Source organism: Serinus canaria, chromosome 1 (assembly GCF_022539315.1).
Source record: "Serinus canaria isolate serCan28SL12 chromosome 1, serCan2020, whole genome shotgun sequence".
Taxonomy (NCBI): Eukaryota; Metazoa; Chordata; class Aves; order Passeriformes; family Fringillidae; genus Serinus; species Serinus canaria.
Window position 1 is genome coordinate 35,915,947 of NC_066313.1, and position 20,566 is coordinate 35,936,512.

Consider the following 20,566-nt stretch of genomic DNA (forward strand, 5'->3'; position numbering starts at 1 on the left):
ACCTCATTCCTTTATTTAAAAAGAAATGTACTGCAATTTTCTTATTGTAATAAGGATTCCTGCAAAGGCTTTCCTTGTTCAAATAGCTCATGTTCATGATTGGCACCTTAGAAATCTGAGAAGTTTGAGTGAGTGAGTTGACACAAAACAGTTTGCAAACATTAACCCCCAACAGCTGTAGGCAAGCAGTGTGGGAGGATTGCTCTCTTTACCAGTGCAGGAGCCATGGCATTGAAGCAGTTGTTTCCTTTCCACAGAAAGCATCTCTTTTAGAGCAGAATCTGCCATCAGCTCTGTTGCAGGGATGCCATTGACACACACTGGTGGACACTTCTCTCTCAGGATGGGGGTAGCCCCTGGACTGAAGCATTTTGAATTTCAATAGGAATAGCTTCCTACTTCACCTTTGCCTCATGCCCATTTCTCTCCCAGCTGAGGTCAGAAAGCTCAGTAGAAACAGCTATTGATGGAACAAAACACTTTCTTCCAAGTGCTTTTTCTGCCACAGTTTTTCAATGATTTTACTCCTAAGAAGCAAGTATTAAATTCCACCCCTCAAAACACTTTATGAGAAGGTCAGCACACAGCTAAGATCTCCCTCTGTATGTCTCCTTTTTATTCTCCTTTTGGCATTTGGGCCAAAAGCCACCAAGGGTTGGTATCTGCGAACCCACTCAGGTCTTCTGACCTAATCTTCTGTCTCTCCTTGCATAAAATGGCCCTTTCACCTGTAAGAGCTTTTCTTTCATGTCCCATGGGAAAAATAAGACTGTTCTCTTCATCATACCAGACTGGTACAAGATAACCTATGTGTCTAGAACTTCTGTATTCCTCTCATTTTCCAGGAAAGAAAAATAAAAGCCTTACCTTTTATTTACCTTTTACTTACCTTCAAGATTTTACTGTCTCCATTTCTGCCTAGAAATCCCATATATTAGAGAGAGCAACATAAACTGTATCTGATCTGTCTCCATTGTAGGAACACCAGTAATGGTTTACAAAAAACATTATTAATATTTTGTTAATTCATGGACACCACTTTTAGGAAGCAGAATACAAGAAGAGGGGCTGGATTATACGTCAGATTGCCTTTACTGGAGTTATTACCTCCTGTACATAAATTTGCCCTCTGTGGTGTCACATGCACCAAATTCTCTCTCCCCATTCCCCATTGCAGGATGCTTTTGCTGAAGTTTCCTGGTGTTTCAAGGCACAAGGCATCCATTGGCCATTTCCTTTCTAGCTGTTTGTGCTCTCAAGGACTGTGGTATATGAATGTTCTGTCTTGTGCCCAGGTGTGCTGTAGTGAGTATCAAAAAGGGAGTTTGTGCCAGAGAGAAGTGCACACCAGACTGAGGCTGTCCTGCAGTTACAGACGAGTAGAAGGTGTGTGTTAGAGCCCCTGCCTCAGAGGAGTGTTGGATACTGTGTGGAAACTGGCAGGCACCAAGAGTGGCTGGTGCAGAATACTAAATAGTTTTACACTTAAAACTCATGTGTAGCTTCGGTGTTCAGTGGCATGCTCTGAATTAAGGGGGAAAAATTCCCATTTTTCAGCATCCCTGAGGATCTGCTGTTATTACTAACCCATTAATTGTTACGGTCAGCTCTGTCCTTTTTTTGCAAGTAGAAGTTCATGGAGGTTGTGTAGCTGAAGGAGATCCTCCCCAGCTGGAAACGTAGACACCTCCAACCATTCAGACTCTAAAAATCTTCCACTCTCTACAGGGTTTTACTGCTTTTTAATGTTTGTCAGTTTGGTCGACTGTCAGCTGGCAGAGTATTTGGATATATGTATCAAGTGACTAAGGAAAGGTTTGAGTCTGCTCTCCAGCAGCTGTAGGGTATTCAAAGCCTTCATGTTTTAACATGAGGAATTTCCTATGAATTTGTGGACTGAGTTCCTGCTCTGTAGGACAGGAGTCAGTTCCTTGATTGCCTTGCTGTTTTGCTGAAGGTGCGACATTTTATTTTTCACACTTGTGATGCCATGGTGAAGAGAGAGACTTTGCTGTGATTAAAAAACCAAACCAAAACCACACAAAGAACCTAACAGCCTAGTTCACTGCAATATTGCCATTTAATTTGTTCCATATTTTAAAGACATTTGAACCTTTTAAATATGCTCTGGTGTTTCAAGCACTGCATAAAAACTTTATTCTTTGAAGAGTCAAATAATAATTCCTAACGCCCTTCAAGTAGGGTCTGGGACTTTGTAGTTGCTCTGGCTTTTATGTGTGTGTGATTGAACAAAGAGTCTCCCAGCTCCCCCTTGTGTGGATGCTCAACTCCTGCTACATGAAGCAGAAAACAACTGTGATTTGTGCTGCTTTTGATCAGACATTTCTACAACGCTTTGCTGCTGGAAAGCAGAATAATACTGTCACAAATTTTAAATTAACAAAATATGCCTAGAAGGGATTGGTAGCTCTTGTTCATCTGATTAATGTCAGGCTTGTAAAGTCTGTTCTCCCACAAAAACAGCAGCAAATGCTCAAGTGAGAGATGTTAAAAACAGAGATTCTCCATTTTAGTGAATCTTTGTGTTTTAGTTATAATCTCTTACTGAAGCACCCAGGACGAAATCACAAAATCGACTAGCATCAAGGGAGTTGAATTAGCTTATATCTAAGTGTTCACTTTTAATTAGATTTGAAATGGCTATCCCACTGTAATGCAGAAACCAAGTCAGTACCATCCCCTCAGGCCTTATTACAGACAACAACCTTAGCACAGATCTGCATATTCAACAGCCGGGTGGATAGGTGCTTTGTATTGGGAAATACGGGCAGGATTTTAAAAACACAGGATACCTTTTGTACAACTCAATTTTCACTCTTAGGCTAGGGAACAGAGGGACTTTCCTTTTCAAAATGTTCTCATTCTGGCAGGAGTTTTTTGATGCAGCTTTTGTTTAACAGGTATCATCTTATGATAATATTTTTCTGCTCAACAGTGGAATCAAGGCAGCACTGGTAGCAAGTACATTCTGTGCCACCTGATGTATTTCTACGGGTTTATTTTCCCCTTATGTACATTTCTATTCCTTCAAGATGTGCTCTGAGACATTTCCAATTTCAGCATTCTGCTTGTCTCATCTAATTCAATTATAAGCTGTTCTGGGCAAGGACCATATCTGGGTTCTGCTTTCAAGTTTCAATATACAACAGTTTTGCAAAGTAATCTTTAAAAGAAAGTATTATGATGAGGGAAGGAACTTAACAACTTATCCACAGGGATTTGTCATGTGAGAAGAGCTTGCTCTGACATCCCAACTCTCAGCAATATTGTAACCACAGGCACTCCTACCTCTACCCCTACTGGAAATGCTCAGTGTGATAGCAGATTTTGCTTAGGGTTTCCATTAGATGGGGAGAGATTTTTCTTCTCTTTATTTCTTATTTTCATTTTCCCATTTGCTTCTCTTTCAGGCGTGAACAGAAAAGTCACCTATTCCCTGTCAGACTCTGCAGATGGCTACTTCTCAGTTGACCGCTCATCAGGAATCATTATTTTGGAGCATCCACTTGATAGAGAGCTTCAGTCCTCCTATAACATCACTGTCAAGGCCTCAGATCAAAGCATTGTGCTGACCTTATCCTCCTTTGCCACCGTTACCATTACAGTGCTGGACATTAATGACAACCCTCCCGTGTTCGAAAGAAGAGATTATCTTGTTACAGTACCTGAAGACACCTCACCTGGCACCGAGGTCCTTTCTGTTTTTGCTACAAGCCAAGACATTGGTACAAATGCTGAGATTGCCTATCTCATCAGATCAGGGAATGAGAAAGGGAAGTTCAGGATTAACTCAAAAACAGGTTTGTAAAGTGGCTCTTACTTGCAGTGCTAAATTAAAGCATCAGAAAAAAATGAATGCTTTGGGGAAGGCTCTTGGACCAAAAGACTTCCAAGGCCAGAGACTCACAGCTTGTCATTGTGTAATTAACTACACAGTTAAAAAGCAATTTTAGGTTGGAGAGTGATGTCAGTTACAGTCACACATGGCTGCCCCAAATCAAGTGGAGAATACTTTTCTCCATTAGTAAGTCTGTCGAAGCCAATATAGATGTGACAACTTATTAGCCAAACTGTGCAAAACACTTCTGAACACTTGCAATGTTCACTTGCTTACCAGCTGAGTACAGCCTCAGCTGTCTGCCCCTTAGAAAGCATCAGCCAGTGCTACCAGGACCTGTTAGGACCAATTCAGGCCTAATATGTGATTGCCATTTATGTAGCTGTATGCAGCTTCCCTGACTTAGGTTGTTCTGATTTGTCTTTTTGACTTCAGCCATGGCTTGGGTTGAGGTCTTTTTGATTATAGATCACAAATTTTAGAAGTCCACCGCTGCTTCTCTATGAGAAATACCAAACAAAGGTATCATATTTGGTGTAAATGGCTCATTTTCCCTGAATTTCCTTAGCAGGATATATTCTTCATCCTCACTGAGTTTTTATTTCATGAACTGTAACTTGTTTCTTCTATGCTTCCTGTAGTGGATCCCCTTCTTCTCACAGCGTTCAGGATGACCAGTACAAATCTGACAACCTGAGTCTGAGAGCAAAGCAGTCTTGATTTTAAAAGCTGAAGAGAACACTTCTTTGGGTGCAACTGTAATAGCCAGTAACATGAAAAATCTCAAAATTATGCATTGTGCCATTTCTGTAATTGTGTGCAAAAATGGCTCTGCACTCTGCGGAGGCTGCTGCCTCTCATGTGAGGGATTTAACATAACTGTGTGTTGTCTGTCTTCTTCATCATGTTGATTAGTGCTAGAAAAATTTAAACATAAATATGCCTAGGCAGCGATACTTAACTTCACATTTGACAATGAAGCCAAGGAAATAAATCAATAAAAACCCATAATGAAGGTTAATCACACAGGAAAAAAAACCTACCAAAACTAAAACTATATATTATTCATTAATGTGTGACAGCTCCATTATTATCTGTTTAGAGGCAGGAGCTCAGTTTCTAGACAGCAGAGTGGTGATGTAGCATGCCTGATCAGAGCTTGAAAAATAATGTCCTTCACACCATTTATCAGTAGAACCTAACTCTCTGCTAGCCACTTGGAAGCTTGTCTTCAGGGCTCCTGCTTTCAGCAAGTCATGCTAAAAGGTGGAATTCATTTGTAGAGAGCCCAGAGAAGATTAAGAGGAATAATCTAAGGTCTGTAAAATGTGACTTAACAGGAAAGACTGAAGGAATTTAGGCTGTTTAGGCTGAAAAAGAGAAGACACACTGTTAGTTTTCATGCCTGTAGAAATTACCTGTGAAGAAGAGGGAAATAAACTGCAGTCCATGCCTAGTTGTAAAAAGTTGTGAATGGGTTTAAATTACATTTGGATTACTTTGGTAAAATTATAGGAAGAAATTCCTAGCTGTAATGCATATTAAGGCCTGAAATACATTTCTGAAGAAGGTTAGGAAGCTGATACTGTTGGAGGTTTGTAAGAACACTAGAAATCATATAATTTCTGTCCTAGAGGGAATCTGGGTACATGCAGTCAATCAAGTTACAGAGAATCTTAATTTTGGTTGTGTGGTGAAGTAACACAAATATTATAAACCTAGTTGAGTGGGGAAGTCTCTGTTTAATCACTTAAATGATAGGCAGCTGATTTCTCAGAGGTATTCGTATCCTATTCATTTGTATTTAATTCATGAGAAGGTAATTGTGTGGGAGTGAATTTCTGTTGACTTGTCAGGGCTTATTTCCAAAGTCGGCATCCAATTCTCCCAAAGGCTCTGTGAATGAGATGGTAAATGGGTGAATATGGCCCCCACTTCTTCATCTATGATCCTCACATAATGAAAGCTATTTTCATGAGGAACCATTCATTGCCTCATGCCTTGTGAAGGTCCTTTCTGCAGAGGCAACCCAAGTGCAATTGGCATCATTCTTTAACCAAACGACAGCAGTAGAAACCTGAATAAACATTTTTATTGGACTGGGCAGTCTCACAGTTAGTGTTGTATGTGTGCCACGGTGATAAATAGCATGCTGTACTGTTTACTACAGTCAAATCCCTCGCTCTGTGGCATTATTTATTTTTTCCCTCCTTTGCTTCGAAGGAGTGATTTCCATTGTGGAAGCTTTGGATTTTGAATCGTGCAAGGACTTCTACTTAGTAGTGGAAGCAAAGGACGGGGGGACACCCGCCCTGAGCGCGGTGACGACGGTGAACGTGAACGTGACGGACGTCAACGACAACGCGCCCACCTTCAGCCAGGCTGTCTACAGCGCCGTCATCAGCGAGGACGCCGCTGTCGGCGACTCCGTGCTCATGGTGAGCGTGGCCGTGGGTGTCCTTTAGGTGCAACGAAGCCCTCAGCCCCTAAAAATCTGCTGCACTGCCTGATTGTGATAATTATTATGTCTTGAGGCCCCCCAAACCATTTTTTAGACGGTACTCTGCGTCTGCTACTGCTCCCCAAGCTGCTGGCAGTTTCTCCCCGAAAGAAAGTAGTAGTAGTAGTAGTAGTAGTACTGAGCCTTCCTTTTTAACCCTGTTATGCTCTCAGAGGGCAATGGCATATTTTAGGTATTGCATTTCATGAGTCAGCTAGAAAGAAACGGGTTTTAATAGAAAGGCAGAATTCTACTTTTCAGTGAAATACAATTATAGAGTCATAGGGTTGGATGAGATCTTAAAGATCATCTAGTTCCAACCCCCATGCTGTGCACAGGGACACCTTTCACTGCACCAGGCTGTTCAGAACTCCAAATACACAGTATTTGTGTAGTCTGGCATGCAGGGTGCCATCCCCAAACTTCACAATATTCTTGTCTTGCAACCTGTGGATACAGAGAGAGAGTGTTGTGTGGAATATTAAAATTAAAACATTCTGTATGTTTTCAGACTAGAATTTTGAAAAGGCCCAAGTGAAGCCTCCCAACAAAAACATGTTGGATTGATGCTTTAGAGGTGTGCAGTTCATGTATAACTAGTCTGATGGAATGTGAAGTTTACTTTTTGGTGTGCTGCGCAATTAATGTATCATACTGATCACTTGATATTTGTTTTTCTAACTTTTTATTCTTCTCTCAAAAAAAGTTGATAGCAGAAGATCTGGACAGTCCTCCCAATGGTCAGATTCATTTTTCCATAGTGAATGGGGATCAAGACAATGAATTTTCAGTTGATCCTGTTCTGGGACTCGTGAAGGTTAAAAAGAAATTGGATAGAGAAAGGGTAAGACATGTGGGACTTCTTAACTTGCAATGACTTACAGATGTTCATCAATATCCACTCTGCTGCTAGCTTGTGTTGAAGGAGTTTCTTTTATACTCTGCAGCAATCAGCCTGAGATACTCCAACAGATCTCTCTAACCTTTCCCCACTTCTTCCCATGCCAGCCCTGTCCCCAGTGTTTCTACACGCCAGCTGCTCTGCTGCCACTGCCACCCTGCACCCTCGCAGCAGCTGGGGTCACATCAGGGGAGAGCAGCAGCCCTGGATTTCTCCCGTGGTGCCAGCAGGAGCTGCTGCTGCATTAATGAGCTGCCTCCTCTGCCCTGTGCGTGCAAGCGCACATGTGCAGCCGTGTGTGCCACAGAGTGGTGACAAAATGCTCCAGATTGTGGCACCGAGCGCCGAGCTGAGACCTCAGCCATTAATTAGCCTCTGCAAAACATGCCACTGGGGAGGGGATGTTGTGGAGTGGCCTGGCTGTACCCAAAGTGAAAGAGTGCTTCATTAAATAGGTTCTGCTGCTTTGTTTGCTCACTCCATTATTCATTCAGGATTATTTATCACCATTTTGCCATAGCTAGCAATTAGCAGCTTTTGGGGGAAAAAAACAAACAAATGCAGTTGCCTGTGCTACTAGCAGGGCGGGAGAGTGCTCCATGGCTTCAGAAACCTTGCAGCACATAAGGAAATCTGTGCCTCCTGCCTCTCAGCAATGCAGCCACAAAACTGTGGAAGCAGATTGCTACCTTCAGAATATGGGCTCAACTGGAGAAGCTCTTTACTGGAAGCAAACCTGCTTCTTAAAACAGTGGCAAAACCTTTTCTGCATTATCACTAATACAGGATTAAATCTTGTTTGGTGGTAGAATGACTTTACCACAGACTGTCTAAAACAGGGGAGTAACAATGGCTGTACATGTTGCAAGTTGGCTGTAATAAAAGCACAGGCTGAGTTCCTTAATATGACTTTTTCTAGTTTCTGAAGTGCAGCTGCATTCAGGCACACACACTTACCCTCACAAGAGTGTGCATGTGTAATGCCAGCTGTGTTAGGTCTGCATTTTCCAAAGTTTCCCTCAGTTAAAGTAAGCTGTGATATTGTCTTTTTCTTTGCTTCCTTGGCGCATTTCCTAGACACAGGTGTTTCTGACCCCTTCAGGGAAAATTATACATGATGCTCCATCTGCTGTAGATCCCCAAAGGTAGTGCTGACTCCCAGGATTCAGTGGTTCAAGGGGATTTATTTCTAGAGCTGTAATCACACAGAGACCATGACTTTTGCCATCTACCTTTCTGGGATACATTAAAATGAAAGCCAACACAGAAAAAAAAAAATGGGAAAGATTCTACAAAGCTCTCTGGTTTTAGCTAGCAATGGAAATTACAGTTAAAAAACAGATTAATTCTCTTACTCAAGTTTGTCAACTTTCTATAGTTCAGGATTCCTCTTCCCTCCTGTGTCACTTTGCCCCCCCCAAATCACAGTCTATCTCCTCCATACAACTCCCCAAAACCACGTTCCCTTTTGCTTTGTATTGGTCCTGCATCCCAGAAGAGCCCCCTTATTTTGTGTGCTCGGTCTGAGCTCCTCCTTACCACAAAAAGAGCTGTAATTTTTCAGTTGGTTTTGGATTTTCTTCCCTCCCACACCCTTCCCAAGAAAGCCCCTTTAGCATTATCTTGTACCCCTCTGCAGGAGCATGCTTTTCCCCTTTCCAGCCCTGCACTGAGAGGGTGGAGCAGAGTGTTGTATCTGGCATGTTTCGCCCTTCTCCTGCTCCACAGTGGGAGGATTTAGGGGCAGACATGTCAGCAGCTTTCCCTGCAGAGCAAGGAGCAATATACAGTAAAAAGCAGTTGTAAGACCTAAGGAAGCCAACATAAGGATGCAGTTCGGAAAATCCAACTGTCATCCATAAACTGTGCATAGACAGAGCTTTTGCAAGTTGTCACATATGCTCACACCTCACACACGGGCACATATGTGTGTAGAGGGCCTGTGGATGATGCACTGAACTGCCTGCACTGCACTGTTTGTGTCTGTTGCAAAAAGCCAGACTCAAGCCCACTTATCTTCTGCAGAGTGGTGGATGATATTCTGTTGCTACAGGAACTGTTGTCCCTCGTACTCCCAAATGTTTTTCAGTGTGTTTAAGCCAACTGCCTGTGAACTTTTTCTTGGCTCTCCATCACCACTTTAGAAACAGTATGTGTCAAACTGATGCTGGCTCTAATAAGCAATTTATATAATATCTTGGAAACCAACCGTAAGATAAATAGAATCAGGTCACTTATCCCAGCGGACACCACGGAGAGATGAAAATGTAAGCTTACAGGACTAATAGCTGAGTTAAGATATTATCTGTCATTTGTTTTCTGTCTGCCCCTTTGTTTCAGGAATGCTTTATCTGATATGCAGTTATTTTAATACAATGAAGCTGTTATGTTTATTGGTAGCCTTTTAAAACAGAAGTTGGGGCACAACGTGGCAATAAAAAGGATAGTGTTATACTAAGGGCAGGAAGGTAATGAGGCCAAACAGCTTTCCTTAGAATATGGAAGGTGGTGCATTGAATGTAAAGAACCTGGGTTAAAATTTAGGACCGTTTTAACAATGATTTATTTTTTCACCTTTTTTCAGATATCTGGTTATTCATTAGTTGTCCAGGCAAGAGACAGTGGTACCCCTCCTTTGTCTTCATCTGTGACGGTCAATGTGGACATTTCTGATGTGAACGATAACAGCCCTGTGTTTACTCCAGCTAACTACACAGCTGTAATTCAAGTAAGTTTATCCTGCACATCAAAAACTTCTCTGACGTTTAAAATGCACGGGCATTTGGTTTCAGTTAAGTACCTTTTGATGATCTATCTGCAGAACATGGATCAAGTGATCTTATCTAAAGGAAAATATAAACAAATCTTTCTTGACCCTTTCGCTAAGTTTCTGTTTGCTGAGGCTCCTTAACCACAGCATCTGTCACACATTTTAACATTCATCCCTGCTGCACCAGGTACTCCAGCCTCGAAATGTCTGCTCTGGGATAAGTTCACACTTCTTTATTCCTTTCTCTGGGTGTGACTCTTGGTTTTTAGTCAGTCCTGATCAGACAGAGTATCAGAGAGAGCCCAGCAGGCCCTGGAGGTGTGGCAGGTACCTTCATCTCTGCCGCTGGTCCACGGGGCGTAAGCGGTATCGACAAAACTCAGTTTGTGAAATGCCAGCTTGGGCAAAGAGCATTCAGTTGAATATTCAGGATAGAAAAATGTGATATTTTATGGTTGCAATATGTATCATTTTAATCCTTTTCTTTATACGCTGTGTATGTGTGTAAAGGAAAATAAACCAGTGGGCACAAGCATTTTGCAGCTGGTAGTGACAGACAAAGACTCTTTTCACAATGGCCCTCCTTTTACCTTCACCATCCTCACTGGCAATGAAGAGGAGGAGTTTACACTGGACCCTAATGGCGTGCTGAGGTCTGCAGTCATCTTCAAGCACATGGTCTCGACTGAGTATGTTCTCTGCGTGCAGGTAAGGCTTGATTTTTACATCTGCACTCTACACTGAAACAAAAAAACCTCTTAGTGGTAGGTAACCTGTACTTTGCCTGTATGGGTTGTTTTTAATGGGCTGTATTCTACAAGTAAATACCACACATTCCAGTTTGCAAATGCACAATGCAGGATATTTTCTTTGATGTTCTTAAACCTGGTTTCATATAAATATAAATAGGTAGCCAGCCACCTTTGCAATTTCCTCGGCATGAAATGAATTTTCCGAGCAGCGACCGTTATGGTTTAAGATTTTCATCATTTCTTTCTGTAGCTAAGGAAGGAAAATGAGAAAAAATGCATTATATACATATAAATACACCCAGAACAAGTGACTGCAAAATACTGCTTTAGGAACGAAAATAATTTCTGCTTTTAAGTCATAAATTTAATCATAAATTTTTGGAAGCCTTCCAAGAATTCATGAAATCACATTTGCAAGGTCAACATAACTTTTAAAGAATGTCAAAATAAGACCTGCAATAGAAGTCCAGCTCAAACTTAGCTTTAGAATAATCGTTGAGAAGCTTTGTAACCAGGGTAATTTTGATTGCCAAAACCTGTAAATCCAAAAGTAATTTGTCCACATTTCTCAGGTCTGCCAGAGAAGATGTATTAGGGTTCAATAAATATGCAGGTCTAGGGAATGAACCTCTTCACTGAAATGAGTCAGGGTCCCATAAGCTGTGTCTGAAATTCTTGCTTCTTCCACTTGCTTTTCTGGGGTTGATCTCTCTAAGCACAGCCTGTCTGCTCCTTTACAAGCACATTTAATGATGTTCACAGCAGTATCATCCTTAGAGGCAATTGTTGGTTACAATTCACAAAATGTAGGTTCTGATGCTAACTAAGAGTTCAAATCAAAGTTTTACAAGTTTGCCATTTAAAATCCTTGAAACCTATTTTTTAGCTCTGTAGGGAAATAAAAAACCATCACCTTTCTTTCTTTCTTACCATGCCTTAATAGTAAAATATCCTGCTTTCAGGTGCATTTGCTAGCGAGAGTTCTAGTGTAGCCAAAACTGGGCATAAGAGTTAAATTTGAGCAGCATCCTCCAGCTTTAGAGATCTGTATATTTCATATAAATGAAATACTAGACAGACCACCATGTCTGAGATGCACCAACATGCTCAGAAAACCATGCTGTTGGATTGTGGAGACGTGATTTTTCCCAGTATTATTTTTTTCAGGTATTTCTGCGGTGAAAATGTATCTTATAGTTTCCTGTTGTGTTTAGACCATAGAAGTGTTTCTTTCCATCCATATGTGCCAGAGTGCTGCTTTCTCTTTTCCGCTATCAGGTTTCTCCACTGTATTAGGTTTATTAAGAATTAATGTTAAAATAGAAAATGGAATGAGACCTAATCTCTTCTCTGTGTACATGGGCATTTGTCTGCACACATATATAAAATATTTTTAAATACTCCACACAGCTCTTTTAGGAGTGAAGATGAATAAATTTTAGAGTGTCTTAGAGTTACTAATCTGCTTGTAGTAGTGTCCATATTACTGTTGTCATCCTCCCATTTTTTCCTTCAGCTTGTAAATTTTCCTCCCATGTCCAAATACAAAGATCTTTGAACATGTCCTGTATCTCTGCCTAGTGGCAGTTTAGTCTTCTGTTTTTCTCCGAAGCAAATAAATGTGTGGAACACTATATCATAATAGGGGCTACAATAAAACATTTTTCTTATTGAAGGAAAGGACCCTGATTCAAGTTTGCATATCTTTCTGTCAAGATGGCCTTGGGGTTTTTGTCATACTTGCTCTTTTGCTCTCTATAAAAAAAGTGCAAATGATGCTATAATACCTGCTCTGGGTCATCCAGTCATCTTTCCAGCTGCATTGCTGCTCTCATATTTTATCATTAGTAACAGCACAAGCACCTATTTCGTTTTTGGAGGATGATAAATTTTATTTATGTCAAGCATGTTTCTTGGTTGCTTCAGGTAAAGGGCAGAATGCTGTAGAAAAATTCTGAACTCCCTCACATCCACACAAACTAAGCAGGGTGTGGAGTGCTTTGGAGCACACCAAGCAATGCAGAAGGCTGATATTTCACTGGAATTCAGTCTCTTCTCCAGGGTAGAAGTGAGCCCAAACTGTGTTTGGAGCAGAATATACCACCTTGTTGGTATATTCTCCGTTGTGAAGATGACAAGTGATAGATGTGGGATCCTGGGAACATTTCAGTTTGAGTAATGAGACATTCTACTGACACATTTCTCTCTGCAATCCACTTAGAGATCAGTGCTTCCCTAAAGAGTTTGTAAGTTCCACTGCTAGAAATGGCTGAGACACTTCTTTACATATGTATTTGGCAAATGCCTTTGAGCATTCTTTTGAGAATTTCTTTCCAGAATTACTGATGCTGTGAGAATATACATAGCAAGAAGTTACGGTTGCAGGCTGTGTTCATGTGTGTTTTTATTTCTTATTTTTTCTATCTCTTTTTTTTTTCCTAAATTACATTAGGCAAAGGACTCTGGGAAGCCTCAGCAGGTTTCCCATACCTATGTTCAGGTGAGGGTTATTGAAGAGAGCATTCACAAACCAACCGCCATTCCACTGGAGATTTTCATTGTCACCATGGAAGATGATTTTCCTGGGGGAGTCATTGGGAAAATTCACGCCACAGATCAGGATGTGTACGATGTCCTCACATACACGCTAAAATCAGAGCAGAAAAGTTTGTTCAAGGTCAACAGCCACGATGGGAAGATCATCGCCCTCGGAGGGCTGGATAACGGCAAGTACATCCTGAATGTCTCCGTGAGCGACGGCCGCTTCCAGGTGCCCATCGATGTTGTGGTCCACGTTGAGCAGCTGCTGCAGGAAATGCTGCAGAACACGGTCACCATCCGCTTCGAGAACGTTTCCCCGGAAGACTTCGTGGGTCTGCACATGCACGGGTTCAGGCGCACCCTGCGGAACGCGGTGCTCTCCCAGAAGCAGGACAGCCTGCACATCATCAGCATTCAGCCGGTGGCAGGCAGCAGCCAGCTCGACATGCTCTTTGCCGTTCAGATGCACAGCGGTGGCTTCTATAAGCCTGCCTATTTGATTCAGAAGCTTACCAATGCGAGGAGACACTTGGAAAATGTGATTCGTATTTCTGCTATCTTGGAGAAGAATTGCTCCGGACTGGATTGTCAGGAACAACACTGTGAGCAAAGCCTGTCTATTGATTCACATTCCCTGATGACTTACAGCACGGCGCGAATTAGTTTTGTGTGTCCACGCTTTTACCGGAATGTGCGCTGCATGTGCAATGGTGAGTACTGCCCCCTCTTCCCCTCCCATCGCTGCACATTATGCCATAGGATCCATTTTATTCCTCTGATGCAGATTAGAAGGGGCATTTCAATTCAGTCCACTAAAGCACGACCGGCTGATGCCTTGTGGGAATTGATTTCTCAGGCTCGGGAAGAATTGTTCATGTTTACTGATGTAAATGGAAGTTTATGAACTTTGGCCTTTTACGACAAAGACCGCTTTCCTGGAGGCTCTGCAATCAGCCAGCTTCCAGGGAAAGGGAAGGGGTGGGAGAAGAAGGACCAGGAAAGGGAGGGATGTAGTTTCCCAATCAGTTGGTGCCACCACTGGAATAAACCTAGATTGTGACCACAGCAGAGCAGCCTGCTCTCCAACAATGCACCAGCAGTCTCCAAGGAAAAGCACCCCTGACCTAAGCCAGGCAGGTGGAAAGGCCTTTCTCAGTCCCATTGTTGCAGATAGCCACAGAAACCAATGAAGTATTTTATTAGCAAGTGCTTTTCCTGACCTTTAATGCTGCAGTAGGGGACAAGGTGAGTTTTGGGCTGCTCCACATTTTGGCAGAGATTTCACATGGGCATATGACAAATAGACTCGCGAGCCAAGCTTCTCTATGATTCTGCACTTGGATTTTAAAACCTCGGGCAGTTATAATACTGGCTCTGTTTCTTTTGTTTGCCAGGCTATTTGCTCCTCATTCCACTTCATTTAAAAGCAGAGAAAAAAGCTGCTGTAAAATCAATACATCTAAGTCTCCCTCATCTTAAGCACACATGCGCAAACACTGAGAGCAATACAAGAATTCAGCAGCCATATCCCTCAATAACCAACCTTTGTTTCTGCAGCAGTCAGCAGGGCTTCATGTTTTACCACTGACCTCAGTGGGGATGAAAATAGGCATAAATTGCATCAAACTTAACCAGAAATCATTTTTCTTCCTGTGGCACATGGATAATAGTGGCAAAGAAGTTCGATTCTGAAAAAATACCATGATCTCTATCTGAGGTACATTCAAGAGCAGACTATCTGTCCTCTTTTTAACTAAGAGTCTTATAAGTTTCAAATAGACATATCTATCATAACAATAGTCAGCATTTTGTTACACATGAAAGGCTCTGAAGTAAAGGATTTTCACAGATTTAAAAGGAACAATGCTGCAATATCCTCCAGTCAGGTCCAGGAGCCAGTGCGGGAACACTGTCTGCCAAACTTCTTTATAGTCTCTAAATTAAAACTTCGTCTCACTTTTGTATCAAGAAATCACACATCCTCATCTCCATGGGGATACTGATAGTCCTCACAGTCAGAAATTGGTTTTCTGGCTGCCAAAATTTTCACTGTTTATCATTTCATTTCACTACCTATTAAAGTCAATAATGATGTAGTATTCCCTCTGCCTCATAATCCCTTAGCTAAACTCCAAAAAAGGGACTTTGCAGTGCAGCACAGTTTGACCCAGCAGCTCTCCTGGTACAGCAAGCTTGCAATGGAAGCACAGAAATTCAGCTGGGACAGCGATTTCCAAATTCTTCTGTCATGTACCAGTCAGTCCTCAAAATGGATGTCAGGCTGCTGGAGAGGCAGTGTGGTTCTGAGAGTGACTGTAGCCCTCAGCCTCTGGGCCATTTGTCATGGCCTTGAAGTCTGCTGTGTGGGAACATTTGAAACAGGCAGCTTGTCCTGATCCTGCTGAAAAGCTGGAGGGGTTCCCACTGCTCCCCTTTGAGCCACCAAGTGGGGATTTCCCATGGGGGATCCCCACAATTTGGGGTGAGGTGGAGCACATCCAGCCTGCCATACAGCCTGTAGTAAAAAGTTGTCCAGAGCTGCTGAGGTAGAGTTGCCAAAGAGGTGAACACCTTGGTGTCTATCACTTGCACAGAAATAATACACCTTGTTGGGAAGCAAAAATTCATGCTTTGGGCCTTCTCCTCTTTAGTTAATGCTTAATCCTCTTCTACTGTTTATAACTAAAGGAGCCACAGAAAATATTTTGGTATTTAGGTAAACACACTGTGTTTTCTCACATAGGAGATAACACAGGCTTGTGAGAGAATAATAGAGAATGTATGGGTAGTTTTGCTTCCATGAAAGCTAAAGACTAGAGTAAAAGAGTTAGAAAAATGCAATACTTTTTCCATCAGTAGTTCTTATAAATAAATGCACAGATGCAGCAATTCTGGAAAAAGTGCACAGATTTGTTTTGGCTTGTTTAACAAGACAGCATTAACAAGATATTAGCAGTGTAACAAAAGTATTACACTTCCTTTGTTGCTAAAATAGTTCCACATCCAGTAAATATTAATACCTTGAATCATGAAAAAGCCATTAAAATACTGCATATGTTTCCAGAGATCTGATTCAATTATGGCCCAGAAAGCTTGAGTTTGAACTAATTCACTCATTCTTGAAATATGTATCATACTTGGAGTGATTTTGTCCACTGGCAGATGTCACAGATATGCACAATTTATGCATGCCAGCTGTGCATAACTTACCTAGATTACCTTTGTGAGCAAACAGAGTTATCTAATGTGAAAATGCAGGGAGACTGTAAAGTAGGCAGTGGGTGAACTTTGGAGTTGCAGCAGCTCATCTCTGGAAGGGTAAGTTCAAAAGTTCACGTGCATCAATCTTAGCTTTTAAATCAATAAAATTGAACTAAAGAGTTTTCTAATAACAGACTGTCTCCTTAGATTTTTTGCTCATCTGTTTGTGTTTGTATGAAAAATATTGTCACAAACTGGGGTTTGTGTCAGCGTGACCAGAGGGGCTCTGCAATTACCAACCTCCCATCACATGGCATGAGGTATGCAAACATCTGTCAGTGCTGGGAGAAACAAATCTAGGAGGAATGGAATAAATATATTCCTGTAAAACATTTCTCATGGCATTCTCATTTTTCAGAGGCAAAAATCTATTTCCTTTTTTTTCATGATGCAAAGTAATTCTTTTGTGTTCAGACAAAGGTGCAGGGGCAGAGCAGCTTTTGTTGGCTCTGCTTTGCTCAAGAGTTGTTCTGCATTATAATCTTACAAAAGTGATGTTACATCAATATTTTCATGGGAGAGGAATGGATTGAAATAATCTTGACAAATGTGGACCTATATCTACATCTGTGCTGGTCACTCCAGGCCCCATTTCCAGATACTGGGAAGAATTAGGTATTTTTAATAATGTGATACATCTGTCCCTAGATGTCTAAAATCAGTGAGATGAATCATGCCCTAAAGTTAGATGAGATTAATTCCATTTCAAATGTTTAATATGGTTCTGGCCTAGTAGTTTGAAAGAATTTTTCTAATTGACCTGGGAGTCTTCAGCAAAAGTGCAGGCACATCCACGTTATTTAATCAAGAGAACAGCAGCCTTGGACCACTTTCTCATGAAACAAGACAATTCAGACTTTATGTAGCCACTTTTAGTATTTTGTGAAAGCTCTGACAGAAGGAAATCATAGACTGTGAGGATCTGCTGTTAATACAGGAGCTATTCTTCAGAGGAGATTTTTGGCCTCAGCTCCACAGAGCACACATTGCCTCTAAAAGGGTCCTGGATGTTTTGAAGGACTGGGCATCAGCAACCTGGTTCTTATGTATACAACAGTGCTTTTCCCATTTTCAGGGAGCACACACATGCATATTAATGAGCCTGGAATTCTCATGGCGAGGAAAATTGAAGAAAAAGGTCTGTGCTTGGGAGCAGAGAACTGTAGGTATGGTGGTTAGATCTGGCTGTAGTCTGTGTTATGTCACCTTTGTCCAGGGAAGGTTTTCTCCCTGTGTTCCTGCAACTCTGGCTTTCAGGAATCTCCCTCTTTTCAAGCTTTTTTTGAAAGTATTAAAAAAAAAAAGTATTTTTTTTAAGTATTACAAAAACAGAGTCTTTGTAATACTCATACAGATTCAGGAGACTGGGCTGATAGAAAACTACTTCATATCAAAAGGCTGTAGTTAAAATTGTTGAGGCACTCAATTTTGAAAATATATTTACAATCCTAGAAGTGCTCCTCCTTTGAAGGAACAGGAATTAAATAAATCTCTCGTCTTGCAATGGAACAGTGTTTTCTGCCTCAGTATGTTGGTTAGAAGATTGAAATACTTTTATCTTCTTTTAGAGAATTAAAGTGAAGATGATCTGTCAAAATCAAGTGGGTCTATTCCACCTTTTCCTGCCACGCACTGCTTGATGCTAGCTCGTGTGTTTCTGTGGTACCTTGTAAAGAACAGTTTTTATTAATACTAATGTGAGTTTCAGGAGAATGCCATAGATTGTCTGGACCTGCCTAGAAAAAGAAAAGATCAATTTGAACCTATATTTCTTGAATGTTTTATTGGATGGAAAATAGACTGCTCTTTGGAGTGGAAATACAACATTAGAATAATTTTATTTAAACTCAGGCTGTAAATCTTTGATGTGGACAACGTAACCTTGAACAATTTTACAATTTTGCTCCACATAGTTGTGAAATCAGCCTGAAAATGTGTGTTAGCTGGGGCAATGCAATAATGCAGATTTGTGGCTTATGTACTTATAACCATTCAGACAGGCATAAAGCACTTCTCACAGGTCTGAATATTTTAAAGTTTTGTGACAGCTATGAAATCCTGCTGCAGCAGGATGAATAAGAAGTTGGTTTCCTTGTAGTTTACCAGAAGGAGTGTTCTTGGCTGTTGAGGATAAACAGTTCTTTCCACTGTTGCACAGAGTACCTTAGATCTTTTCCATACATTTTATGAATGTGAAAGGATGGCTCTAAAGTACAAACCAGAGCTTGAATCAGATAAAAAAAAAACCTGGCAGAGGTGGATAACAAAGGAAGCTGTTCCTTTATTGCTTCAAGTCATAGGTTAGGGGATGTGAAAATTTGCAGAGCCACATTTGGAAATCTCAGTGCCTCTTTCTGCTGCACAGTGACGAGCTGTGGGGCTTTAGTCCAAATGGCATGTCTGTCAGCTACACAGAGGCTCACTTGACTTGCAGCCTCAATAAAGGTTCAAGTTTGTTCAAAGAAGAGAGATACTCTGCAGACACTAGAAGGCTGTGTGTTTGTCACATAAGAATGAGTTAAAATAGCTAAAACAGCCAAGGTGAAAATAAAAGGCAGCCTGTAGAATTTTTAACAACCCGTTATAATTTCAGAAAGAATTGTTACTTGCCACTGAATTCTAAGAAATGAGGAGTTTTATTCTAAAAGAAAAGCCAAACAAAGCAAAATAAAGAAAACATCATATTCTCTCTTAAATTCTACAGATCCTACATTTAAATAAAATATAAATCTGTAGTCCAGAACGCTATGATAGTTTTTTTCTTGATTCTCTAAGTCCTAAAGTGTGACTGTGTATTGCAGCTGTTATTCCTGTTAATGTTACCTACTAATGTGATTAATAAAGATTGCCATGCATCATTTTCTAACAGTGCTACAGGCAGTACTGTAAATCTTTTACTCCATAGACCTCTCAAACAAATGTTTGATAAAGGAGGAGAGGATGTTAAACATTAAATTGACTGTGCTGTACATCAAGGAGGACATTTACAGTAATTGCCATATTTGTAGTCAGCCCATGTCCACTTTGAAAGCTACAGTAGTAATTTTTCTTCTCCCAGAAAATACTTACAGTGTCAGGTAATTTCAGCTATTCTTACTATGGGCCCTGCTTGGCTTGTACAAAAGTGTGAGAGCAGTAAGATTCTTTCTTTCTTTCATTACTTCTGGAGATGTACTCCATGACAGGTTGATTCCTTCCTTTATAAACTGTAAATAAAACAATGTACTCAAAAGTAAACTAGTTTTCGAATACAATAAGGATCCTACAATATAGATCCTGCAATATACAAGAACTGCCATTATTCAGAAAGCAATGGGCAAGAAGGTGCTTTTTATCATTAAATTCATCACCTACATGTCTTAAATGAATTAACTTGATAAACAAAAGAAGAGGTGTCTGTCCATTCCCAGCAGCTGCCTTTGCCTCCCTTTAGGCTGGGGCTGCAAATCAACAAAAGCAAAAGGGCAGGAGTGCCTTTTTTCCTGCACATGAAGACTGCTTTCATAACAGCCATACAAAGATGCCCAAATGTAGAAGCTGACCCTGCATCTCCCAAGTACCTTATTGCAACCAGAAGAGGCTAGCTGTTTGGAAGACACATACTAATGAAAATTCATGTATTAAGCAGCAATAGTTGTATTATGTTTTGTATTATTACAGACAGTGTGTGCAAATCTTTTAAGATTACGGCAATCAAAACAGATTTATTTAGACACTTTTAGAAGTTGCATTGAATTTTTAGCCATACCCCATGAAATGCAAAAAATTCTTTTGACATTGACAGGCTTTAAATTATAAGTCCTTGACATGCTCAGCATGAGAGATGGAAAGAATTTAGAATTTTTGAAAAACCTATGTATAATTGTGTCTCTCAAGTATTTTAAGCAAATTTAAAAGTCAGTATAGTTCTGTCCCTGCTGACTAGAAAAAAGGAAGGTAGGTTTTGGTAGCCTGGGCAAGCTGGATAAGATGTGAGATCTCA

General features: G+C 40.9%; 1 protein-coding gene across 1 annotated transcript in view; it reads left to right on the forward strand.

The window, feature by feature from the left end:
- The window catches only part of FAT3 (FAT atypical cadherin 3), a 98,511-nt gene that overhangs the window by 40,620 nt on the left and 37,325 nt on the right, over positions 1–20,566 (forward strand). The window contains exons 9-14 of the mRNA XM_050976428.1: positions 3,432–3,821; positions 6,083–6,297; positions 7,066–7,203; positions 9,845–9,988; positions 10,541–10,738; positions 13,235–14,033. Of these exons, the coding sequence (XP_050832385.1) occupies positions 3,432–3,821; positions 6,083–6,297; positions 7,066–7,203; positions 9,845–9,988; positions 10,541–10,738; positions 13,235–14,033 (1,884 nt within the window). The remainder of the gene's footprint in view (positions 1–3,431; positions 3,822–6,082; positions 6,298–7,065; positions 7,204–9,844; positions 9,989–10,540; positions 10,739–13,234; positions 14,034–20,566) is intronic.